Consider the following 27,281-nt stretch of genomic DNA (forward strand, 5'->3'; position numbering starts at 1 on the left):
TGATATTAATGGGGTGGGCAAAACTAATCATAAAAACAATGAAGGGAATGTTGCACACTCATTGATCCATTTGAAATGAACTATAGTACAATAAGTCTTCCAAATGGACTTCTGTTCTCAGCTCTTGCTATCACCACCATTTAAAGATATATAAATATGAAAGGGTTAATGAGAATTCAGTCATGCTCTTGCCACTGGGTTGTCCCTTATTGATTGTAGTTTTTGAGCTGTCACTGTGCCATTCAGAATTCCTTCTATGCCCTTTTAAAGTCAGTTGGTTCTGGGAGATGATAAATAGAAATCAGTTGCTTTTCCTTTTTTTCCTAGCTCCTTCGAGAACTCATAGAACGAAAGACCAGCTCCTTGGATCCCAATGATCAGGTGGCCATGGGAAGGTAATTTAGATATGGGTTTTTACTCATGCAAGCAGCCTAAATAATAGTTCTTCCGTTGAGTCCCCTTAATTCTGCCTCCAAAGCAGTGATTGGTCATGTAATGATCAAAGTTTAAGCAAGATAATAAGACCTAGAAAAACAAAGTGACAAATTGTTTATCCTTATTGCCTTAAGTACAATTTGAAAAGAGATCATGATACACCTATGTGTTTGTTTTAGTCTTTCTTTTTCAAAGTCTTTCTTACGATCTTTGCTCTAGGGTTTGGATTGTGATTGTATCCATATCAATCTACTGACCAGTGGATAAAAAGCAGCCACTAAACATGTGCTCTCAGCTGTCAGAATGTGGCACTGTGCACAACAGGTTCCTTTCTCAGAGTCGTATCTGCTTTGTTAGTCTGCCCTAATTTAGACCTTCAGTAAAAGCTTTAGCACAATTAGAAATGGAACATGGCAGCATTACCCAGATGTCAGGGTAGAATGTAAAGTAGTGAAGGAAGGCTCTTGTGTGTACGCTTCATCCCGTGGTTGGAAAATAAAAAGGGCATTTAGAGTGCTACCTAATGAATAGTGTACATTTAAATAGCCATGAGCCATAATTTGCAAAAGCATGAAAGGAAACAAAAGCTGCAAGTGCCAGAATGGGATTCTGGGCAGAGCAGCATTTTGAGAAAGCAATGAAAAATTTGTGTTGATGAAATAATTTTATTGGAGTAGAATATTATTTGAATTTTAGGGTAGGAGGTTGTTGATATTTCTTATATCTCCAGAATGTTAGAGAGGGCTGTTCACCATAAATTTCATGTGATAGAGCAAATTGCATTTAAGTGATGATTATATTGTACATTTATCTGACTTTACAATAAAATAGATTATGGTAATTAAGATTATATTAAGATTACAGTAATTGGATTTCCCTAGATTTTTTTTTTTCCAATGTTGAGTTTTCATTGTGTAAATCAGGTAAGATGACTAGCTGCTGCTACTGTGTCTCCCCCAACCCCACCTTCCTCCTTCTCCTCCTTCTCTTCTTCCTCTTGGAGCAGTTTGTGAAGATTTTCTTAACCTGGTATCCCTTATTTGAAAAATTAATTTCTGCTTATCTAAAATGACTGCAGAATATATGAATCTTTTTTGGATCCTATCCAGACAAACCAACTGGAAAACTGAGATAGTTTGGGAAATTTGAAGACTGACTGAATATTTGATAGTAATATTATTGTAACTCTTTTTTAAGGTATGATAATGGTATTGTGGTGGGGGAAAAGGGTCCTTATCTTTATAGATGAAATTAAAACTAAATGACTAAAACTAGCATCAGTAGTGCATAGGAAAATTAGACTTAAAGAGTTCACATGTTCAAACCAACTAACAGCTGCATCGAGAGAACATGTCACACAGCTGAGGCATTAGAGAAGAACACAGGCAGCTACACTCAGTTTGATGGGTTTTCCTGCAGACTGGTAGATTTAGTGCTTGTCACAGCAGCTTCAGACACTAAGAAGCATTGTTAACCAAATTTGCTGTAGAATTTCCCAGCTGCCATTTATGTTTTACCATTGCACAAATCCTCTTCAATTGATTAGTCACTTTGGCTCCAGACTATCTTGAGGAATTTGATGATTTCTGCAGGGTTGTTAGTGAGAAAAATTTCAATTTGTCAATACGTATAACTATTTCTGTTAGTGATGATGCATAACATTGCTTGTGAATTTCCCAGGCAGTGGCTTGCAATCCAGAAGCTACGAAGCAAAATCCACAAGAAAGTAGACAGGAAAGCCAGCAAAGGAAGGAAACTTCGGTGAGTTGCTTTTTTGAGAAAATGTGAACATATGTTGTGTCTTCTTTTTAAGGATCAGAAAAATAACAAATGATATTTTAGGAATTTTTGTGACTCAGTTTTTCTTACTCTAAAGTGGAAATATAGTTTGACTTTTTTGTTCTACTGTTGTGGATGGATGTGTAAAATAATAACTGCAACTCAGTGGCAGAGCACTTGCCTAGTACAGGTGAGGCACTGGGTTGAATCCTTAGCACCACATAAAAATAAATAAAGTTATTGTCTCTGCTACAACTAAAAAAATTTTTTTAAATAATATCTGTATTTCTGAAAAGAAATAATAAGAAAACAAAGGCAACATAGTTTAAATTATTTTAGTTTTAAAAAGAAATAAATGAAGGCTTCAGAGAACGTTTACATTTCTTACCTCATTTAAATGGATGTGTTTAAGTGAGGTGAGAAATGTAATTTTTTTTTAAATTTTTTTTTTAATACTTATTTTTTAGTTTTTGGTGGACACAACGTCCTTGTTTGTATGTGGTACTGAGGATTGAACCTGGGCCACACGCATGCCAGGCGAGCATGCTACCGCTTGAGCCACATCCCCAACCCCAAGAAGAAATGTAATTTTTAATGAGATACTGATTGATTGATTGAATGGTACCAGGGATTAAACCCAGGGGTACTTTATCACCGAGCCACATCTCTAGTCCCCACCACCACCTTTATTTTGATATAGGGTCTCGTTAAGTTGTTTAGGGCCTCACTAAATTGCTGAGGCTGGCTTAGAACTTGGAATCCTCCTGCCTCAGCCTTGTGAGCCCCTGGAATTACAGGTATGTGCCAGAAAAAAATTGTTTTCAAAGGTCTGGGAGTATCTCAGAAGCAGAACTCTGCTGGGTTCAGTGCCCAGTGTCACACACACAAAACAAAGAAGGAGCAAGAAAAGGAATTGACACTGCTACACTTTGACTTATATCCCTAGTAATTCTGTGTGTGTGTGTGTGTGTGTGTGTGTGTGTGTGTGCGCGCGCGTGCGCGCGCGCATGCATATAATACAACATCATCACACAGAGCCTCGGTGTCAGAGAAACCACTTGTAATTCAGGTGCACACACAAAAAAATCTTAAAACTTGTTTCATTAGGATGGTTTTAAGCATATAGTTAATCCCACATCCTTATTAGAGTCCTGCCTGTTGTTAAATTTTCTTTAGACAAATGTGAATCTGTCTTGTTTTTAAAGATCTGAGTAGATTTTGCAGCCACTTTGTTTTAGCATTTAACAAAACTCATCAGTACATGCTTATTTTTCTTTGCAGAAGTGCGAAATTGCTTTTCATTATGTATTGATTTAGAGTTACTTTTCTTAAATCTCAAGTTAAATTGGTATAATTTGTTTTAACTTTTTTTGTATGTTGAAATTTCCAGTTCTTTATTCTTTTCTGGATGCACTGTGCAATGGTTAACAGCATGTTCTCAGAGGCAGACTGCCTGAGTCTGAATCCCAGCTTTGACAGTTTCAAACAGTTCCTTTGGGCAATACCCTTGAAGTTTCTGCACTAGTTTCTTCATCTGTAAGAGGGGTGTGCAGAACTAGCCCTGTAGGTTTGTTATGAGTATCTTGTTGTACTAAAAATAGGCACTATGGTTTCCTACCTGATTTCTTTACATCAATAGCTGTTCAGCTTGGTGTGTCTGTGGGGAGATGATTACTGGAAGATCTTCTTCAGCTGCCATTTTGCTCTGCCTCCTTCCAAGAAGGTGATATTGCTGGGAGGATTAAATGATGAGGGTATGTGCAGCTCACAGAATAGTACAGGTACATAGTAAGCTCTACATAAGTACTCATTGCCATTATTGTCATTATTCCAGAGCTGAGTCAGTGTCTTGCCCTAGTGCTCATTTACTTGCTTCAGCACATGCTGCTTCTGTTCCTTTCTCCTCTTCCTTCCCCACCTAGGATTTTAGGAAGAATGTTACCAACAGGCTGTTTGTCACTTCGTTCTTCACTGGGATCAGGTTTTTCTCCAATCCTGTGCTTTTAAAACTACAGCCCCATGAGGTCATAAATGCTCCCTAGAGAGAGGGGCTAAGGGTTTTAAATTGGGAGAGTTGGGTTCAAACCCTGGCTCTGCCTGGCTTTTTTACTTTGGTTGCTCTTTGTTCTCTGGGCCTGTTTTCATTTACTAAGTGGAAATAATATTCCCTACTTTATAGATTTGGTGTGGGAATTAAGTGAAATAATGTATAAATGTCTGGTATACAGTAGGCATTCAATTTCTAGTTTCTTTGGTTCTCTTGTGTTTATTTGTTGGCATTTCTTTTGCAAAAGAATTAAGAGGGAAAAAATGCCTTTTCAACAATATTGCATTGTTTTGAATTTTGTACATATTGGGGCAAGTTGCTATATTGTGTACTCTTTGAGGAGAAGGATGTGCTACTTTGTTCTTTAATTCCAGTCTTATCTATGAATAGTGCCTTGTTAGCCAACCAGAAAGTGTTTTTGGATGATTATGATAGGAAAATTAAAATGCTCATTAGGTAATGAGAAATGGCTTTAACTTAAACATTATGTAGAGTAAGAAATCTGGGGCTGACAGTGTTGCTCAGTGGTAGAATGCATGCTAAATATGCCCAAGTTTCCGAGTTTGACCCCCAGCACTGCAAGAAATGAATATTGAAGATGCCAGCACTTTTCTGTGTGGCAAATAACTTAGGAGAACATGAGTCTGTTGTTTCCCAAATAAATACATTTATCAAAATTGTTATTTATCAGATTGAAAGGGAAACCGGATTTTTCTTTTAATAGAAATTGCTTTATTATATTAATTTATGAAACTAACCTTGTTAAATTATTCAGTAGAGTTATGTTTCAATGCAATTACATGACTCTGTTTTTGAGCATTTTGGTCATGTTTTTTTTTTTTTTTAAAGAGAGAGAGAGAGAGAGAGGAATTTTAATATTTATTTTTTAGTTTTTGGCGGACACAACATCGTTGTTTGTATGTGGTGCTGAGGATCGAATCGGGGCCACTTGCATGCCAGGCGAGCGTGCTACCGCTTGAGCCACATCCCCAACCCTTGGTCATGGTTTAAATCCCCACATCCACGTGATATCCAGAGGCATTAAAATCTTATTCTGGGGCTGGGGCTGTAGTTCAGCGGCAGAACACTTGCCTAGTGAGGCACTGGTGCGATCCTTAGCACCACGTAAAAATAAATAAAGGCATTCTGTCCATCTGCAACTACAAAAAGTTTTTTTTAAAAAAATCTTATTCTGGCAACTGACAAGCAAGAAGGAGACAGACATTCTATTTATCAAGGCTATACAACAGACACTAGTATGGCAGTATGTAAAAAAGTGGATGTGGAACCGATGTGAATCTGCAATATGTATATGGGGTAAAAATGGGAGTTCATAATCTGCTTGAATCAAATGTATGAAATATGGTATGTCAAGAGCTTTGTAATGTTTTGAACAACTAATAATTTTTTTAAAAAGGCTAACCATTATAATATAAGGAATGGTTTTATTGTTCTTCAGGTCTAGGGACTGTAATAGTGCCTATCTTCTGAAGAAAATGGTAGATTGTTGTATATGGTGAAACCCTAGAGACAGTCCTGCCTGACACCCAAGAGAACAGAGACTGCTCAGGAAAATTCTGTAAGATTCAACTTGCATGCTGAGACTTGAGAGGCTTGTAAGAGATAGTTCAGTAAACGCGGAAAAGAGTAATATTTACAAAAATCATTTGCAGGGCTGGGGTTGTGGCTCAGTGGCAGAGTGCTCGCCTAGCATGCACAAGGCACTGGGTTCAATTCTCAGCACCACATAAATGTAAAATAAAGATATTGTGTCCACCTAAAACTTAAGAATAAATATTCATTTTAAAAAATCATTTGCAGAGAGCTTTGGACTCATTTGGGAAACTGAAATTAATTTGTTTTGGCTGAGACTTAATATAGAATATGGGAGAATGGCCAGAGATGAGGCTATATATGTAGATGAGTGCTAGATCATGGAGAATTTTGGATTTTATATTGTATATTGTAGACTGAAAGATTTTAGGCAGAGGAATATTGTCATCACTCTTGAATTTTAGACAGTTCTGGGGTTTTCATAGAAATGGACTAGAAATTTCTAAGGGCAAGCACTGGAAAGAATAAGAGACGATGGACTGAGATGAGCAATGCAGATGAGTAATTTGTACTTAAGAGGTCAAAGAAAGTGAGAAAGTTAGAATGGTTTCCAAAGTTTTAAAGTGTCCTAGATAGATTTTTGTATTTTTCATTGATGTATTTATTCTACAGAGAGGAATTCAATTTTTTTTTTTTGAGGGTGAGAGTGGATTCAGTTTCAGAATATGTTACATTTGACACAGTCTTTTAGAACTCTAAGTTTTCAGATGGAATATTGAGTTAGGAGAAGGATGTAGGTATTTATTAGTTTATAAGTTCAGAAACAGTTTAATTGTGGAATATGACAAAAATCTAGAGGAACAAGAATAAAACCCTGAGGAATGTCAGCAGACATGAAACAGAGGAAGAGTGGTCATCCCTGTTCACCTGACTCTCCCTCTGACTGTGAATGTGAGGGATATAGTCAGAATCAGAGAGGAATCCTTACTGAGAGCAATAGTGATTTCTAACACTTAGACACCTTCTCACTACCAGGCACTGCTGAGCTGTTTATATACAGAAGCCAAAAGAATACAGGCTCTGGAGCCAAACTGACTGGGTTTGAAATCCAACTAATTCCATTTTCTATCTTTGAGACCTTGAGCAAGTGACTTTACATCTCTGTGCTTCAATCTCCTCATCTATGAAATGAGTATAATAATTGAAGTCACATCTCACAGGGTTGTTATGCAGATTAAATGAGCTAATTCATGTAAAGTACTTAGAGAAGATAAGTAACTTACCCAGCTTTACAGGGCTAGTAAGTAGCAAACTGGGATTTGAACTAATTGGTCTGATTCCAGAGCCTGTGCTGCTAACCTCTGGTTGTTAAGTTGTTGCACAGACAGGACCAACTGGCCTATGCAGGCACCAAAATAACCTCCTGGTTACCTTAACATCCTGTCCTAAAGGATTAAACTAAGTGGGTCAGGCTAAATGAGAATATTGTAAGTAATTCTCTTAAGTGAGACTTCAAGAACAGGTAGGGTATGCCAGCTGTCCTCACTGATAATTAGGTCCACCATTGAATAAGTTGTTCTTTGTTTATGATAGTGTTAGAAGGATAAGATCTCCAGAAAAGTTATAGCAAAGATTAATGTTATCTTGTGGAAACTGTTTAAATGGTAATATGCAATTATGTAGCCTAGTTAGACTAGACATGGTACTTGCTAGCTGAGAAATATTTGGGGCTTGGAAAATGGTTGTAATTATTAATTATCAGTATTTTACTCAGCATTATATATGGAGATTTAATCATAAGTCATAAAGTAAATGTATTAAACTCTGGGGCCTTTAATAATAAGATGTCAAGGCCTGGAGGTATAGCTCAGTGGTACAGCAAGTGCCTAGTGTGTGTGAGACCCTGTGTGTGATCCTAGCAACACACATACGCAAGAAGTTTTATTGTGTAGGTCTGTTCTTCCACACAAAATTATGTTTTCTTAGCATGGTTGATAAAAGATGTTCTAATACCAAAATGTGCACCCATCCTCAACAGCACTGAAAACAGATGAAATGCTATTACATAAGTACACATTACAAAATTGTCTTTAATCTGACACTTCTTTTTTTAAAAAAAAATATTTATTTTTTAATTGTAGGTGGACACAATAGCTTTATTTTTATGTGATGCTGAGGATCCAACCCAGCGCCTCACGCGTGCTAGGCGAGACTCCACCACTTGAGCCACAACCCCAGCCCCCAATCTGATTACTTCTTAAAACCTGTCCTTCATCATGTAATTAATAGTTCTTAAATATATTGTGTTTTGAGTGTAAAGGTATTCTAGAGTAGCACGATCCAGCAAAAATATGTATACATAACTTTAAATGTTCTAATTGCCTCTTTAAAAAAGTAAAAAGAAACAGGTGAACTTAATTTTAATAGTATAGTTCATTTAACCCAGTGTTATCAAAAATATGATTTAAATAATTTATGATTTTAGATGTTATTAATAATATGCATCACACCATTTTTTTGTCCGAGATTTTCAAAATCTGGTGTTTGTCATAAAATTTTAGTGTATCTCAATTCAGATTAACTAAGCTCAGATGCTCAGTAGCCATATATGATTAGTGGTGACATGACAGTATTTGACAGTAACCAGAGAGTAGTCCGTGACTTTATCCAGAAAGCATATTAAACTTGTCTTTGGACATAGCTGAGAGTACGTATTATTTTTTCAGATGGACATAAAATTTTGGTGAAGACCAAGGATGTCATATTTACCAATGTCATATTTATTTTTTTTGCTACGATAAGCATTGAACCCAGGGCCTCCTGCATGCTAGCCAAGTGCCCCACCTGTGAGCTACATCCTCACTTTACACATACGTGTGTGTGTGTGTGTGTGTGTGTGTGTGTGTGTGTGTATAGAGAGAGAGAGAGAGAGAGTGAGTTTCTTTTTTGAGAGGTTTTTTTTTTGGTATTGGGGATTGAATTGTCCACTGAGTCACATCCCCAGCCCTATTTTGTATTTTATTTAGAGACAGGGTCTCACTGACTTGTTTAGCACCTTGCTTTTGCTGAGGCTGACTTTGAACTCGCCATCCTCCTGTCTGAGCCTCCCAAGCTGCTAGGATTACAGGCGTGCGCTAATGCACCCAGCTATTTTTGAGTTTTTTTCAGGCAGAGTCTTGTGATGTGGCTTAGGCCACATCATAAGGTTCATTGAATTCAAATGAACCTCTCAACTCTGCCTCATGAGTAAGCTGGAACTAGAGGCACAAGCCACCACATAACTGCTGAAAAATTTATTTAATTAACAGCGTTTATGCTTTATTTAAATTAAAAGGTTATATAAGTATTTATGGTCTCATACATTGACACAACCTTTGGAAGGTCATTTTGGCTGTCTTTTAATTTTACATATACATACATTTTAATTCAGCAGTTTCACGTCTCAAAATTTATTTCATAGAAGTACATGATCTAACATACAATAATTTATGTTTAAGACTCTTCATTTTGGCATTGTTTAATGTTTTATTTAAAAGAGCAGAGGCTAGGTAGTCGTGGTGGTGCATGCCTGTAATCCCAGTGACTAGGGAGACGAAGGCAGGAGAATCGCAAGTTCAAGGATAGCCTCAGCAACTTAGTGAAGACCTGTCTCAAAATAAAAAATAAAAGGGATGGGGATGTGGCTCAAGCGGTAGCGCACTTGCCTGGCATGCGTGCGGCCCGGGTTCGATCCTCAGCACCACATACAAACAAAGATGTTGTGTCCGCCGATAACTAAAAAATAAATATTAAAAAAAATAAAATAAAGCTTCTTTCCATTTATTTAAAAAAATAAATAAATAAATAAATAAAAATAAAAAAAAGGCAGGGAATATGGCTTGGTGGTAAAGTGCCCCTGGATTCCTCCTGGAGGGAGGAAGGGACAGCCCATCAATAGGAGGATGAATAAGTTATATTATACTCTGAAACTATGAAAAAAGAAAGGAATGTGATATATGGTTTTGTGGGATGTAATACTGAAAGTGCTACAACCAAAGTAACATTTTTAATTATTTTAAATTATTAAAATAATTATTTCTTCAGCATAGAATTATAGGAAACCTTTCAGGTCTCTATACATTTCCATATTTGGAGTCTTGGTATTATAAGAATTACATATTACTTTTTTAGTATATATTAATTTGTAAAACTAGAGAATAACTAAAGAGTTTTTGGTATATTTCCCTTATAAAAAGTGAAAAATTGGAAACAATATAAATGTTCAGAAACATGATGGTACTTCCACTTCTGGAATTATATGCAGCCATTCAGGGGACAATGCTAAGTGGGGGGAAAAAAAAGATTATGAAAGTGTGTGTATGCGCATGCATGTGTATAAAAGGATCTGTATATAAAACAAACACAACTAACGATATCAACAATTGTCTACAGGTGGAGGAAGTGTGCATTTTTCCCCTAAATTTTCTATAATGAATTTATACTTTTTCTATTCTTTAGATTGAGCAAAATTTTAACACTATTTGTTTTTCTGGCAGTAATGGGGATTGAACTAGGGAGCCTTTGTTAAAAGCATTACTTGAGAAATGAAATTTGGAAAGCTTAGTTTTGAGTGATACAGTACAGGATTGAATTATTTGGTATGTGTTAAAATGTTTCTGAAACTGTAAAACATTGTGCATGTGAAAATATTTATCATGTTTTTGTTTATAGATACTGTTTGCCCAAGTAGAGGGGTTTTGGTTAGCATTTTTTTAATATATATGTATGCTTGTATTTATATAGTCATACAAGCCTCTTGCATTCTGATGAATAGTAAGGGTAACCTTACTGAATTTTCTTTGGTGTAATTTGATGTGCACAAAGTCATACAGTCTCTTAGGCCTTTTTCTTTGGTGGGAAATATAGATAATAACTTAAATTTTCATAACACATCTGCTAAAGATCTTGAACTCAAACTTGTTCTGAACTCACTTGTGCTCCCTAATTTAAACCTGGGGAAATGAAAGACCCAGTGGAGCTAGTGCATGGAGATGATGGTGTTGAGTCTTAGGGGCCTTTTCTCACTTAGGGAACCAATACCAGTAGTGATGGCGCTGGTGAGGTTTGCCTTCAGGAGTTATCCCACTGCCTGTGCTGTTGTCAGCAGGTAACTTTAATGACATGAGAAATGATTAAGATGTACTTAGAGGAGGAAAATGGGGGAGTCAAGTTGTCATTGACTTTTGTCTGGAATAATGTTTAAGAGTTTGTATATTGCTGAGAGGCACACGTGTATCTGCTCTTTTAGAGCTGTGATATAAATGGATCTGTGCAGAACCATTGTCATTTACAATGTACTGTTATCAGACTTTTTTTCCTAAATCATTAAAGAAAAAGGGGAAAATATAATTGTGCATGGCAAGTGCCTATGAATTTTTCCCTATTCCTCTTTGGAGCCAACTGCCCCTGTAATCATTTCTGGAGTCTGTTAACTCACAGAATGTGTTTCCTTTGCTAGGTTAATAGTTACTAATGTTGCTGCCTGTTTTCTGCTTTGTTTAGATTTCATGTCCTTAGCAAGCTCCTGAGCTTCATGGCACCTATTGACCATACTACAATGAATGATGATGCCAGGTAAGTAAGAGATTAATTATATGTCTCAAATGGCTTCATGACAGCCTGATATTGACCTGTTCTACAGCCTGTCACCCTCTTGTTTCTTCTTATCAGTTAACCATTTGTCATTGGCATCATAGGAAAGGTCCTTGTCACATCTCTTCACTCCCATAATTACTGTAAAGCCAAATCAAAAATTTCCATATACCTTAATGCTACCTCTGCTGGCTGCATGTTTTTGCTGCTCAATTTTATTTTTTAGTTTTTGATTCTGAGAATTGAACTCAGGGTCACTTGACCTCTGAGCCACATACCCAGCCCTATTTTGTATTTTATCTAGAGACATGGTCTCAATGAATTTCTTAGTGCCTCGCTTTTTGCTGAGGCTAGCTTTGAACTCTCAATCCTCCTGCCTCAGCCTCCCAAGCTGCTCCCAAGCTCCCAAGCTACAGGCGTGCACCATGAAGTCGGGCTAGGTTTTATTTTTAATTTTAGTCCACCTGCCTAGGACATCTGAGCTCTTTTCTAGGCTAGAGGGTCATAATAGCACATGTGCATGCTGTATGCATTGGGGGTTTTATGTGTATGCTCTTTAGAGTGGCTCTAGAGATTGCTATAGAGATGTGCATCTGTTGTGTTTATTGAGACTTCTTTTTATTTATTTTTTATTTTTAACTTGTTCTAATTAATTATGAAATAGTCACAGTAGAATGCATTTTGACACATTGTACACAAATGGAATATAACATCTTCCTCTGGCTGTACATGGTGCAAAGTCACACCTGTAGTATAATCATCCATGTATATAGGATCATAATGTCCGTCTCATTCCACGATCTTTTCCAAAGTTTTGAGGATTATAAGGGTTTTTACAAAAGAAGTAGGTACATGCTTATTTTATAAAGTGAAGCAATCAAAACACATACAGGAAAATATAGAACTTATAATTCAGAAGTAACCTTTTTTGGTAATTTTTAAAAAAAAATAATTTCTATGTATAATATGTCAAAATACACTCTACTGTCATGCATATCTAAAAAGAACAAATAAAGAATAATTTCTTCTAAATTTATTAATTGAATTCTATCATAATATAAGGCTTCCCCTTTTTCCACATTTATGTACCATTCATTGATTCATTTTTAGCAATATGGATTTATGCTTTCCAGTTTTATTCAATGAGTTATATTTATTTTGATGCTAAAATTGCCCCAGATTAATGGAAGTTCTTTAAGTTGCCTTGTGCCTTTTGATGTATCCCCAATCATTATTTGAGTACGTCCTTTCTGTCTGATACAAGATGTTCAAAGTTTATCTTATTGCTTTCGCTGCACCAATCCTGGAATCTTTCTCCAAGGACCCCTTTCCCCCACTTTTTTTTCAGTGGATAATGGTTTTTAGAAGCCAAGACCTAGCTTCCAGGGATGCTGGAACTGACCTTGGTTGTTTTCAGGCCCTCTTAGCATGTGGAACTGGAAATGTATGAGTCCACATGCACAAACACAGGATAACCTCTCTTAACATCTCAGGTGACTTCCTCTCAGTGTCTGAGTTCCCTTTCAGAGTGTTGTGCTTTTTCTTTTCTTTTTTAAAATATGATTGAAATTATATTTTACTATAAATATTTTATATACGGTGAGCATTTTCCTGTCATTAAAATTATTAAAAATTTTTAAATGACTACATAGTATTTTTATATTTAGTTACTCACAGACTGTTGGGACATTTAAATTGCTTTTAATTGTTGTTGTAATTAATACCATGCTAATATATATATATATATATATATATATATATATATATATATATAACCTTTATTTTGTTTGTTTATTTTTATGTGGCACTGAGGTTCAAACCCAAGGCCTCACACATGCTAGACAAGCACTCTACCACTGAGCCACAATCCCAGCCCCCATGTTAATATTTTTAAGCATAATTATTTACCAAGTGAAATTACTGGTCATAAGTAAGTACATGTGGCTTTTGCCAGCTTTATCTAACCTTAAATTATGTATCTGCTTTTCACTTGAGAGTATTTAGATTGCCATCATATCTCATCAGATTTTTTTTTCCCCTATGCTTGAAAAGAGATCTGTAGGCTTAGGCAAACACAATTGTTATTTTTCATTTTGGTTTGTTCAGTGCTTTGAGTGTAAACAGCTTATGGGTGGTTCTGAGTACCTTTATATCTGTCTTTATGACCTCATATGTTCTCCTGTACTTTGGAAGTGAGAGCTTAGGTAGGGCTATGTTTTTTCTCTGTTAAATTTCTGGGTTCAGTCTATTTAAAAGTTATAGAGTAAAGTAAGTACATTTTAGATTACATCAATAAAAAAATTATATCAATAAGAAAAGAACTAGCTGTCTAAAGCTAAACCATATCCTTTAAGGTTACATTATTATGAGTATAAAATAAATCTGGTTTAATTATTGCCATCTTTTTGCGCCTCCCCCTCCACCGCCACCAAGTACTGGAGATTGAACCCAGGTCCATGCACATGCTAAGCAAACATCCTACCTTTGAGCTACATCCCCAGTCCTTTTAATTTTATTTTGAAACAGAATCTTGTTAAGTTGCCTGGGCTGACCTCAAACTTGGGATATTCCTGCCTCAGCCTCCTAAGTACCGGCAGCTATAGGCATGTGCCACCATACTCAGCCAGTGATTGCTTTTAGAATACAGTATTTGAAAATCATATAGAAATTAAATTTTTGTCATTTAAAAATTTATTATTATTATTATTATTATTATTATTATCATCATCATCATCATTTTGTGGTGCTGGGGATTGAACCCAGGGCCTTGTGCATGCAAAGCAAGCACTCTACCAAGTGAGCTATATCCCCAGCCCAAGTTTCTGTCATTCTTAGTTGTAGTTTATTTTTATATCACCCAATACCTCAGAGGTACTTAGTTTTTCAGAATCTTATATTTGTTCATCATTTTTGAGGGTCTGTTATATGTGAAACATAAAATAATTTGAAAATGACTATCCTATTTAGTATTATTTGGGGCTTGATCTATAAGAAACAAAACCTGACTGCCGTGGCATAAGTAAATAAGATTGTATTTTTCTGGTGGAATCTTTCTATGTGGTTGTTGGCAATGGCTTTCTCTTTGATGTTAGGGCAAATTTCTGTTATTTTTCCCCTGTGTTCCTAAGATGGCTGCTGCTACTTCAGCCATCAAATATATGTATCCAAGACAAGAAGAATACAAAATAATAGTGCCAGCCATAGTTTTGGCATTTTGTTTGTTTGTTTAAAAGTGAAAACTCCTGCAGAATTCCCTCCAGCAGACTTATTCTTGGTTTTCATTGGCCAGAACTGCATTACATTGCCAGGTTGGTGCAGTGAGCAAGGGAAAGGGGGTCAGCATTTGTTTGTCAGGTAGCAGTCCTGTGGCATTCTGAATTTATGGGGAAAAAAAGGATATCCTTTGTGGTATGATTGCTAATTATCAGCATTGTTTTCTAGCTGGTTTAGCTACTTAACAAGGAGTTTAATAATAGTGTTGTTGCTGGAGAACTGAGCATTTGGCTTTACCAAGGTATACTCCATCCTCATTTTGTTTCCTAAGCATAAAGAAGCTACATTCACATCACTGCTTATGCTTCATATCAGAATAGACCAGATCAACTATGGATACTGTAACTGGATCTTAGCTCTTTCTGCTCCTCACATCAAAACTTCTAAAGCCAGTAAGTATTGGTAACTTTAGGCAAAAATTGATACTTTAGGCAGTGGTAACTTGCCCTGCTTTGTTAGTGGAACTTACCTAGGATGGTCAGTCCTTTGTGTCCGTGGGTTCTTCATCCACACATTCAGCCAACTTTGGGTGGAAAATATTCAGAAAATGAATTGTGTTCTGAGCACATACGGATTTTTCCTTGTCATCATTCTCTAAACAATATAGTATATAATTGTTTATATACCATTTACATTATATTAAGTAATATAAATAATCTGGAGATGATCTAATCTACAGGATATACATAGGTTATATGCAAATACTACCCCATTTTATGTAAGGGACTTAGATAGTGGTGGATTTTGGTATCCCAAGGGTACCAAGGATGTCCTGGAGTCAATCCTTTGTTCATACTGAGGGACACCTGTACTGAGGAAGGAATCTAGTATTATTCTGTTTTGTACACCACAAATGGGAAACATTCATTATTGTTAGAATGTCAGTATCAGTGTATACTACTTTTCCTCAGGTGAGTAATTTTGGTTTTGCTAAGTTATACACATATCATTCTTGTTGGATATGTGTGTGGATAGAGTTTTTTTAAATGATTTTTGAAGTATATAATGGCTTTATAACTTTATAAGCATGATACCAGGCCAGAAACCATAAGGGAAAATATTAATATACCTGACTATGGAAAAGTCATATTGAAAAGACATCAAAAACAGTAGATAAAAATGACAAACTGGAACAAAAAATAGTAGATGACACATTTCTCTACATATGTATTGAGTTTTACAAATATCTTAATATCCCAGTAAGAATAATAGGCAGAGGCTGGAAGTGTGTCGGTCAGTAGTAGAGCACGTACTTAGCATGCCCGAGGCCCTGGAGTCGAACCCCAGCACCAGAAAATAAATAAATAAATAAACAAAAGAATAATAGGGAAAGCATGACAATAAGCAGATTTAAAAATCATAAAATAGGGGTGGTTGCTGTAGCTCAGTGGTAGAGCACTTGCCTTGCACATGTGAGGCACTGGGTTCGATGCTCAGCACCACATAAAAATAAATAAAGGTTGAAAAAAAAGTGTTTAAAAAAATCATAAAATACAAATTTTAAATAGCAAAAAAAAATCAGACTTTCAATCAAAGAAATGCAAAGTAAAATGAGATTTCATTTTTCCCTTATTAAGTTGAAAAATATTAAAAGAATAGTAATCCACAGTGTCGATGGTATGAGGGAATACTTTCATATCACATTGTTGGGAATGTGATTGGCAAAATCCTTTTGGAAGGTTATTATCTGTTAACTGCCTCCCACCCCCCAAAATAAAAGTCTACTTCATAGAAATTGAGCTAAGGAAACAGCTATTGTACCAAGAATCTTTATTGCAATATTGTTTATAATACTGAAAAAAAAAAACCAAATGACCATCAATAAGGAAATAAATCACAGTTAAATCATTTTAAGAGATTAAGCAATAATTAAAGGATAAAGTAAAACTGTACAATATAGCCAGATATGGTGGTACATGCCTATAATTCTAGCAACTTAGGTGGCTGAAGCAGGAGGATTGCAAAGTTTGAGGCTGGTCTGGGCAACTTAGTAAGGCTCTAAGCAATCTCCAAAACCCAAAACTATTGGAGTGTCATGTTGGCACTTTAAAAATTTTAGATTTTCAGATGAGGAATGCCAAATCTATAGTGACAGGGAAAAAAATAGAAACAGTGCCTTTAAAGTAATATCTGTACTTCCATGGAAGATCTCCAGGTACTTTTGTTACCTGGGAAAAGATACACTGTTTGCAATATGATCTATCATATTTTTAAGATAAAAATGCAGCAGATGTATATATGTGCTTATGTATGTATATATCACACTGAATGCTTGGGGAAACGCCTAGGAGGCTGCATATCAGAATGATAGGGGAGTTTACTTGTGGGGAAAAGTATGGGATGAGGAATGGGGTGAAGACAGATCTTCAGTTGAACCCAGGGGTGCTTAACTACTGAGCCACATCCCCAGCCTTTTTTATATTTTATTTAGAGACAGAGTCTCACTGAGTTGCTTAAGACTTTGCTAAGTTGCTGAAGCTGGCTTTGGAATCATGTTCCTCCTGCCTCAGCCTCCCCAGCCACTGGCATTACAGACATGCACTGCTGAGCCCAGCAGTGTTTTGGCTCTCTCTAGTCTTTTTCCATGAGAATGCGTTCATATTAGTTGTCATTAAAAAGTAAGAAGCTCTGGGGCTGGGATTGTGGCCCAGCGGTAGAGTGCTTGCCTAGCAGGGCGGGACCCGGGTTTGATCCTCAGCACCACATTAAAATAAAGGCATTGTATTGTATCCATCTACACCTAAAAAATAAATATTAAAAAAAAAAGTAAGAAGCTCTGGAGCAATAACACCAAACTCTTGGCATGTTTATTACTGGGTGAGTGAAATAAAAGACATTTTACCTTCTCTTATTTTTTAATTTTTTTTTATTTTTTGTGGTGCTGGCAATTGAACTCAGGGCCTTGTGCACATGAGGCAAGCATTCTACCAAATGAGCTATATCTCCAGCCCCTCTTACATATTTTTTTTTAAATATTTTTAGCTGTAGTTGGACATAGTAACTCTTATTTATTTATTTTTAATGTGATGCTGAGGATCAGACCCATTGCTTCACACGTGCTAGGCAAGCACTCTACCAATGACCCATAACCCCAGCCCTATGAAATGTATTTCTGTAGTGTTTGAATTTTTTTACAATAAGCATGTATTACTTTATTTCAACAGAAAAATGTTTTCTTTTTGAAAATTACATATGTAAAATACAGAAAATGGCAGGAAAGTTCTGATTATTTCTCCACTGAAGATGTAAATGAAAACTCTTTCTTCCGTGGTTTCTATGGGAAGCTGGCTTTTAATATCTGGCTGCTCCTTTGTAAGGCTCCTTCCCTTTTAATTGTGGTAACATATAGGTAAGATCTTTCTTGTCCTTTTGATTTCTTGTTCCCAGAAGCAGCTTCCCCTGTGGTTCTAGCTGACCTTGGCTTGGAGAGAGAGCCTCCTGTTTTCCTTAGTCGTTCCTTGGTTTGAGTTTTTATTTTTCCACAAATATACCTAAATTAAATCAATGCCTAGTGGGGTTTGGGGGGCCTAGTGCTCATCCTTCAGTCTCCTGTATCCCTTGTCCAGTTTGAGCTCCATAAATTTGTACTTGGTTGAACTGAATTGAAACTGGAACACAGCTCTTATTAAAAGAGGGAGAGGAGTAAGTGCTGTCTTTAAAAGGATCTTTAGGGCAGGGGCATCTTCATTTTGCTTCTCCTGTGGTGTGTTTTGTGTAGTGTTATCTATCTATTTAGTTAATGTTTGCTGATACAAATTCTTTTCCAATGCTAGGAACTTTTCTTTTCAAGTGATCTATTTAAAAAAAAAAAAAAACCTTTTTAAATGCAAAGTAGCCCAGCTGAGTTCCTGTGTTACCAAATTTCCCTTTGGGAGCATTTTTTTCTAGGTATACTTTGGATACTGGTTTAAATGCTTTCAAATCTTTTTTTTAGTGAAAGTCTTATGTAATTCTGACCCCTTTGTAAGTCCTGGTCTGGTAGATTGGCCTTGTCTCCATTATGAGATAGGTGAGTTTTGTTGCCTGCCTAATGAACATTCCCAGCATTGAGAGAAAAACCAAAGAAATCCAGTTTCACTCATTGTCATATGTTAGCTTGCAAGGGAGGAAGGTAACATGATCCCCAAAATGATCACTGACTTTACTAACCCCTTGATATTCTTGGCACTGGGCAGCTCAGCTCCCAGGATCATCTTTGCTGATACAAATTGGAATGCTGTGATTCTGTAGAGAGGGTTGGAAGGAGAGAGGCTTGATATCTCCCTGGTAGGGAGGCCCTCTGAACACTGTCACCATGAAGAGCAGATTACTATTTTACTTGCATTGACTTATAGGTTACTGTTCACATCTATGCTGAAGTTATTCTAAGCTTATCAAGGACATTTTAGAAACAGCTTACTTTACATGATGTAAAACCCCCAGGGCTCTGTTAGACCAGAGGGAGCTTCCTGAAAAAATGCAGATGATCTCGGACTATGGTTCTCACAAAGTGAAGATTTGGGGGATGAGGGAAATAATCAGCTGATTTCTGTCTATTTTTGAAAGACCCTCTGAGGTTCAGTTTTAAATAAGTGAATTCTTTGTCATTCCCCCAAATGGGGCTTCTGGAAGTCTGATAGTCAGATGCTGGTGGGATATGTGGAAGAAGCAGTGCTGAGATAGAGACTATTCCTCAAAACTGGTCACCAGCAACGATTTGGGAAAGGAAACCCAGTACAGGCTCTTTCTCTGTTGGTGTGGAGAAAAGCATGGGAAGGTCTTAGTGATGGCAGCCTGCTAAATTTGCGCCAGAGAAAATTGAGGTTTACCTTGAACTAACTGCTGCCTCACAGAGGGTTGTCAGATAAATTTGACTCTGATACTGTCCATAAAATATGTAGGTTATTGTATTTTTCTATGCAGTTTCTCCCCCTTATTTCGGCAGTGGTAGCAACATGAACATTTTAGAGATACTCCATTCCTTTGCTAAGAACTTAAATTCCCAATAGGAACAGGAAGGATTTCAATTTGAACACCCATTCTCTCCCCCAAAATAGAACTTAGCCTTCTTACTCCTTTCATAAAGCTGCTGGCTTTATGGGAAAAAAAAAAAAAACAAGGAGAGGAGAGGATCCTTTGATAAGTACTAAACATCAAATGCATTATTGTTTTACATCTGGAGTTTTAGAAAAGAAACGTACAAATGTAATCTGGTCTTGTAAAGTGCTTTGTCAACATCACTGCCACGTTGTTCTTGAGGTGCCTTGGTATAATAGAATTTGTACAGGCAATTTGTCTTCGGCTTGCCATTTTTGTGTATGGGTCTGCACCCTAAATATGGGCATATTTGCCACTCTACTGTGATGGCATTCCTTTCCCCCAGTTAGTGGCCCAGAGGCTGCCAAAACTGTTCTTACTCTCCCTGCCTGCTTCACCTCTGTTTAATAGATAGACGCACTACTCATAGTAGACTGTTCTCATGTAGCTTGCTCAGCATTTCAGAGCACACCAATATCAACCCCAGAAATACCCTCATAGAGCATTTTTCGTTGGTTAAAATTCTCAGGCAAGAATGGTTAAAATACAGATGTTTTCTGTGAGGCTTCTTATCTCCTAGAAAGGCACAGGTTATTCTGACAGGTGAAACAAGTCTGGGCAAATATGCAACATTGATCTAATCAGCAGGAACAAGAGCGATGTTTTAACTGGTGCTACCTTTTACCAGCATCATTAAAGGCTCCCATTACTCTTTTATTAGTGGTTCCCGTTTCCTTATCAGATTACAGAACAAACATAACTCATGGCAGTGATTTGATCTCTTGTTAAAGAGGATTACAGCTTTGCATTAACTCGGATTGACACAGTTTATAATTTCGCTTGTTGATACTCAGGCAGGCAGTGTCATGTGTTTGACCCCCCAGCAGTGCTGAAAGGAAAGAACCCCCATATATCATCATTAAAGATGGCGCCCAGCACAGTCAGGAGGCTGGAGCCTTCTTCCAGGAGCAACAGAAAGGACAAAGGAAATGTTCTCAAGTTCAAGCCTGAGACTTGGACCAGTTTTAAAATTGAAAAGAAAACACTACTGTTGTTTCTTCTTTTTCCCAATTTGCCCCTGTTCAGCCTCTTATTCTAGAGAATTTGCATTGTCAAATTGAATCCTTAGTTCCAAGCAGGAGGTAGAGTGATAAAAGCACATCTTCTAGGAAGAGATTGTAGATGATGAACAGATAAATCCTTCCCCCAAATGGGGCTTCTTGACAAGAGTTCTCATTTCTGCAGTCACGTTCTCAGCATTTCTTCAAAGGGTGATAAGTCCTCTTTTTTCTCAAAGGGATATTTCACATTCTTTAAAATGAGCATATATATTTCTCTTAAGGATTTTTTGTTTTTAAGTTCTTTTATGTTACTATTCTTGGCTTTCTAAATATAGTATTTTATAGCTACCTTATTAATCACAAGTAAGTAGCTTGCAAGTGGTTAGGCAGTAGCTAAGTTTTTCACCTTAATCTAGCTTAGTCATTCATACATATTATTAATATGTTTCCCATAATGATCCCTGAGCCAACACTAGATTGCTAAGATATGTAGACCATTTCTAAGTGAAACAACCTTTGCTCTGATTTATCCACCCTCATTCAGCCACCCTGTTTCTGATCCACAGTGAAATGGCATAGACATAAAATCATATTCCACTTTTTGAGCATTGGCTGTATATCAGGCCTTGCACTAAGCCCTTGATGTACATTTTCATTTTCAATCAGTGAAGTGGTTGACGTTATGTGTATTTTATGATAAGAATACTAAGCATAGAGCAATTAAGTAACTTGCCTAAGTTAAGAGCAGGTAGTGGAACTGACATATTTATTTAGGAATGTAACTCCTAATCGCTGTTATTGTTTTTAGAAGTCAGCAAGGATTTTGATAGAGATGGGAATAATGTGCCAAATAGAAGCCCCTCAATATACAGAGCTCCTTAATCTAAAACTGGGCTGGAGGATTACCTTTAAAAATTTAAAAATTTCTTTAAAAAATTTTTGGGCTGAGGCTGTAGCTCAGTGGTAGAGCACTTGCCTAGCATGTGTGAGGCACTGGGTTTGATCCTCAGCACCACATAAAAAAATTAACAAATAAAGATATAAAAAAGTTTCCCCCATTTCTTTTAAAGAGGTAATCTGTGTAGACAAATTTTGCCTATCAGTCATTCACATTGTAGTATGAATCATGGAATACTCAAAAGTGTTCTTATGGTTATATCTTTCTTCTGATTGTAAAAATCTTAGACTCATAAACAGCTTTGAATTCCCATCCAGTGTATTCAGTCCTTCTGTTCTGAGAGTTCTGCCTGTCTCATACATACTCAGGCACCTGTTGCCTTTTCCTTAGAGACAGTATCTTTTCCTCTATAATAAAAATAATATATACTTATGAAATAAAATTTGGAAAATACAGAAAGGACAAAGAAAATTAATCCCATCATGTTATGTATTTTTTACAGTTTTATATGCACATATTCTATACAGATGTATACATATGTTTGATTAACTTTGTATTATAAGCATTTAAATTCCATTAAATATTTTTTAAAGCATTTTAGAAACATAATATTCTATTATGGAATATTCATATTAGACATTTAGGTTTCTTTTGTTTTTCTTTCTCTTTAGGTAATGTGCAATGAACATACTTTTATGTTCAGGTTTTGCTTACATCCTTAAAATAGGTTCTTAGTAGGGGAATTTCTGAGTCAAATGTGTAAGCTTTCTAATAATTCTTGATGGTTGGTACTAATTTAAATGTCTCCTGCCCAGCTAGCTGAGGCTTATGTCACTGAACCTTTGCTAATTAGGGAGAATTATAAAATTTATCTTGTAAAAGTATTTTTTCTTGCTCCTTTTTTTGGGGGGGGTCCTGGGGATTGAACCTAGGGGCACTTTACCACTGAGACAGATCCCTAGCCTTTTTTTTGAGACAGAGTCTAGGTAATTTGCTGAGGCTGGCCTTGAACTTGCTGATCCTCCCACCCCAGCCTCTTTAGTCTCTGGGACTACAGGTGTGTACTGCTGTGCCCAGCATGGAGTTCTATTTTAATACAGAATATTGTTCAGTGGTCTCCACTTTCTGTTTCCACAGCCTGATTTGATTCGAGGTCTTTTTTCAAGTTCTCATACATATGATCATGCCAACAGCCTCTTGACCACCGGTGTCTGATCTCATCAGCTCTGTGTATCTTCAGGCTCCCCTTCTTCAAGGACCACATAAAGCATGCTCCTGCTCCTTGCCTGTAAACTGAGCTCACACTCTTGAGCCTGCTGCCAGGGCCTTCAGTGATTTGTCACCAAGCCATTTCCTTGTTAATCTGTTTCAGCAGCATATGCTGGTGCCATCCAGAGTGGGCCCTGCCATTCCAGGAACCTGCTTCCTGTTCCACCTCTGTCTCTTCATTCTGCTCCCTCGAGGTCTTCCAGCCCTGTTCCACTGGGTGTTCTCCTGTCAAAGTATTCAGTCCTTTGAGTATACCAGCCTTTCCAAGGAGACATTTGTGATCCCTATCCTGATCCGAGTGGGTGGCTTTTTCTGTGTCGAACCCCATTTTATTGCTCCTCTCTAACAGTATTTATTACAGTTCACAAAAACACTTACTAGGGTTTTCTTTCTTGCTTGCTTGCTTTCTTGCTTGCTAAGAATGTTAATTTATAAATTATGCTGGCAAAAATCCAAATGTGAGATTACAGTAAACATAACTATAGTTCTTTCACTTATAACTTAACATTATATTTAAAAAAAATTTTTTTTTAGTTGTAGATGGACATAATACCTTTATTTTTATTTTTATGTAGTGTTGAGGATCAAACCCAGTGCCTTCCACATGCGAGGCAAATATTCTACCACTGAGCCATAGCCTCAGTCCTAACATTGTATTTTAATTCCAGTTGTGTCTTGCCTTATATAGCATTTTATGGCACAAGTATTATTTACCAAACAGTTTATTTCAGGTCTTTTTCTGGTTGGTGCCATCCCTGTCTATGCTAGGGAACAGGTTCAGCATTCTTGGGTGCAGTGCATATACACCCTTGATGCTTACATAAATTGAAATACTTAGCTGGGAGTGGTGGTGCACACCAGCTGCTTGGAAGGCTGAGGCAGGAGAATGCGAGTTCAAAGCCAGCCTCAGCAACTTAGCAAGGCCCTAAGCAACTTAGTAAGATCCTGTCTCAAAATTTTTGATAGATAGATAGATAGATAGATAGATAGTGATTCTTGTGTCTTTTCTTTGTTGATGTTGTTGTTAAATGAAAATAGGCTTTACTAGATTCTTGAGAATGAAATGTCCTTAATTTTTTTATTTGGCAAGTACTGTTTTAAATATAATTTTCACAGATAATTATTTAAATGAAATTAGTGTTTTCACATGGCTGTAAATCTGTTACACAGATTTGCCCATTTCTTGCAAACCCCAAACAGTTGATTATAGACTTCCTGTCTGAAATGACTTTGAAGACTTTCAGCCTATAAGTCTAGGTACAATTTGCTGGTAAATTTTTTTTTTTAAACAGTATAAAAGATGGATGAAGAGGAGTTTCTTGCCTCTTTTATTGAAATCTCTTCGAATCATCTAACTCCTCTAACATACTGCCCTTGGCACTTTGTACAAGTCTGTGTTTTATATAGCCTTCAGTGGAGGTTGCTTCCTGACTGTTTGTGGTGTGTGTCTCTGTGGAGCAACATTGCACCGCTGGAGGGCCAGCTCCCTGTTTTGTTCACAGCTCATGGTCAGCATTAGAAAAATCCCAGAAATGAAGGGTCAAACTTTGGGACTTGTTGTTCCCTGCCCTTTGCTTAAAGGCTTTTTGAGGTCCTTTTTACTTAGGATGGACCCGGGAAAAGATCTTCCAAGAAGACTCTTATTTTCACATCATTTCCAAGAGTGTATATTGTACACTTTGAATTCTACCATAGGCTTGCTCCTGGCCACCTCTGCCAGGTTTGGTTTCTGGTGACCCTTCTACAAACAGAGGTGTACCCACAGGGCTCTGTGATGACCAGTGACAGCTTAGGTCAGTTTTTTGGACTGCTTTCAGAATTTGTTTTGTTCAAGAAGAAAACAGCTCTGGGGGTGCTGGGGTTGTGGCTCAGTGGGAGATAGCTTGCCTAGCATGAATGGGGCTCTGGGTTTGATTCTCAGCACTGCATTTAAAAAATAAATAAATAAATAAATAAACAAAGGTATTGTGTTTACCTACAACGAAGAAAGAAATTATTTTTTTAAAAAAAGGAAAAAACAGTCCTAGAAGGGATTCTGTGTATGTTAACAAGCATAGTTACCTTTTGTTGTTTTTGGTAGTAAGTGTCAGACCATAAAAGGACCTGTGTCGAGGGCATCGCCTCACTGCTTTGAGTTCCAGTTGCGGGGAGGCACCTAGTAATGGGAAGCTACTCCCAACTATTCTGGGGAATGAGGTCTGCAGTGAACCACAGCCACACCTGTGTTGAATCCAATGTCTCCTCTGGGGAGCAGAACACTTGATAAACTTAGCTCGTTTACCCTCCGGGTACCTCAACGTTAAAGGCAAGGAAGACTGAAAGCTCCTTCTTCTTCTTCAAGATCTGGAAGCATCAGTGAAAAGGGAATCTCTTGCTTGGTGCAGAGCCAGGTGAGGCACTGAAGTTCCTGGGTCTGAAGTCCCTAAGTGGGACTGCCCAGTGGGGGCGGCCGCCGACACTGGCGACTGAGACAGGTCCTGTGTGGTTCTCCTTTCTGCTTCTCAGAGGATGGTGGGGGTTGGGCCTTTTGTCTCTTGAGTGGAATGTGAAATGCTGAAAGAGGAGCAGTTGTTCTTCAGTGCTTTGTGCTCCTTTATAAGAAAGAAGAAATCAATACACATTTTCTCATACACACACTTGGCAGCATTCCGCCTCCTCCACAGCTCGATCCTGCAGTGGAAGGCGCAGCCATGCCCGAAACAGACTCACCGGCTTCTAGGGGAATAAATGCAGACTACTTATTTTGCACTTAGCAATCAAGGTTTTTAAAGGCAGCTGTGTAACTGGCTAAGGCCAGCAGACTGCTAAGTGCAGGGACTGGTTGGCAGAGCTAGGACAGTGAAGGTGGTGCTGTTATGGATGTCCAGGAGCCGAGGGTCCTGGACTACCCCCTGGGGAACGTTTACTGGCAGGTTCAGCAGAGACCTTCCTTTTATAAATTTCTCTGTGGACAAAGGAAGGTAGAAAGTTCTTTGAAGTATGCTATTAGGAACCAAAAAAGATGGAGGTGGCAATTTACATTTTTTTCAGTTAATATAAGAGTAAACTGTCCAGGGCTGGGGTTGTGGCTCAGCGGTAGAGTGCTCGCCTAGCACATGCGAGGCACTGGGTTCGATCCTCAGCCCACATAAAATAAATAAATAAAATAAAGATATTTTTTTAAAAAGTAAACTGTCCAAAGAAGAGCCGTATCCCAGGATGGACTTTACTTTTTAATTAGAAAATACAGTATGGATATCTGTAAGTTTGTGTTGTAGTGCCTAAAAGTTAGGTGTGGCCCATGAGTAATTTTTAACAGAATCCCTAGTTTAGGTGACATAATAACCTCAGTACAGAGTGAGCTCAGTTTTATTCTGAGCAGATTGGGGTGGCCTGAGAGGGTTTGGAGCCCATGCTCTGTCTTGGCCCAGAGGAAGTAGATGGTCAGAGCTGAGAGCAGGCAGGGGGTCATGGGGCAGCATGTGGCAAAAGAAAAAAAGAAGAGACCCAACAGTCAAATGTAGGAGGAGGGAGATGAAAGGACAGAGCAGAGGAGAGCCTGCCCTGAACTGGCTGAACTGGCCAGCAGAGCCCAGGTAGCTGTGCTGCTCCTGGCTGCTCCTGCGGCCAGCAGCTCAGCTCTGTGTCTTCTGAGCATTATGAGTTGCTGCTGCTGCCACCTTGGGTTGGTTTGCCCATTGCTGCTTTCACATTTGGGCTGGCACTGGGTTTCTAAGCAAATGAGCTCTCCGACTTGGTGTCAGAAGTAATAGCAGTGTGCCTGCCAGAACTCTCTAATTTCTACGTGTTTTGATCCCCTGGAAGTTGAGGTTAAACTGGAGCTGAGAGATACATCCTGTGCAGCCCCCACTGGCCCTGGATCACAGGCAGCAGTCCTGAGATGGATACAAATGTAACTGGGTGTCAGTCTCTCCTTCCCCGTGGTTGGGGGAAGTGATTCACGTCTAAGCAGTGAAGCATCCCCTGGCTTCTAACAGGAGCTGTGAGAGGGGCTGCTGTCTGAACAAGGAGCTTCATCTTCCTGAAGCCAGCAGTCACAAAACCGTAAACACAACACCGGCCAACTCTATTGCCAGGATCGCGGTGGCTTGACGTTAATATTAAACATCTCCAGCAAGGCAGAGAGCTCTGTAGCCTGGCTCCAGAATAAAAATAAATAAAAATAGAAAGAAAACCCTGCTAAAAACAGTGAGGTGGTTTGTCGTCTTTCCTTTGTGAGGCCATTTGTCTTCTCTCGCATCAAATCTGTTATAAAACAGTCAAACTGTGAAAGTGGAAATCATCCCAGGAATATGGAATATTAATGCACAGGAGAGGA

General features: G+C 37.8%; 1 protein-coding gene across 2 annotated transcripts in view; it reads left to right on the top strand.

The window, feature by feature from the left end:
* Aatf (apoptosis antagonizing transcription factor) overlaps positions 1–27,281 on the top strand; it is a 110,220-nt gene that overhangs the window by 73,784 nt on the left and 9,155 nt on the right. Inside the window, exons 9-11 of one of the 2 annotated variants that reach the window (XM_005321523.4) lie at positions 328–395; positions 2,116–2,196; positions 11,357–11,428. In XM_005321523.4, the coding sequence (XP_005321580.2) occupies positions 328–395; positions 2,116–2,196; positions 11,357–11,428 (221 nt within the window). The remainder of the gene's footprint in view (positions 1–327; positions 396–2,115; positions 2,197–11,356; positions 11,429–27,281) is intronic. The other variant, XR_013436178.1, reaches the window with a different exon arrangement.

Source organism: Ictidomys tridecemlineatus, chromosome 3 (assembly GCF_052094955.1).
Source record: "Ictidomys tridecemlineatus isolate mIctTri1 chromosome 3, mIctTri1.hap1, whole genome shotgun sequence".
In the NCBI taxonomy this organism is placed as follows: domain Eukaryota; kingdom Metazoa; phylum Chordata; class Mammalia; order Rodentia; family Sciuridae; genus Ictidomys; species Ictidomys tridecemlineatus.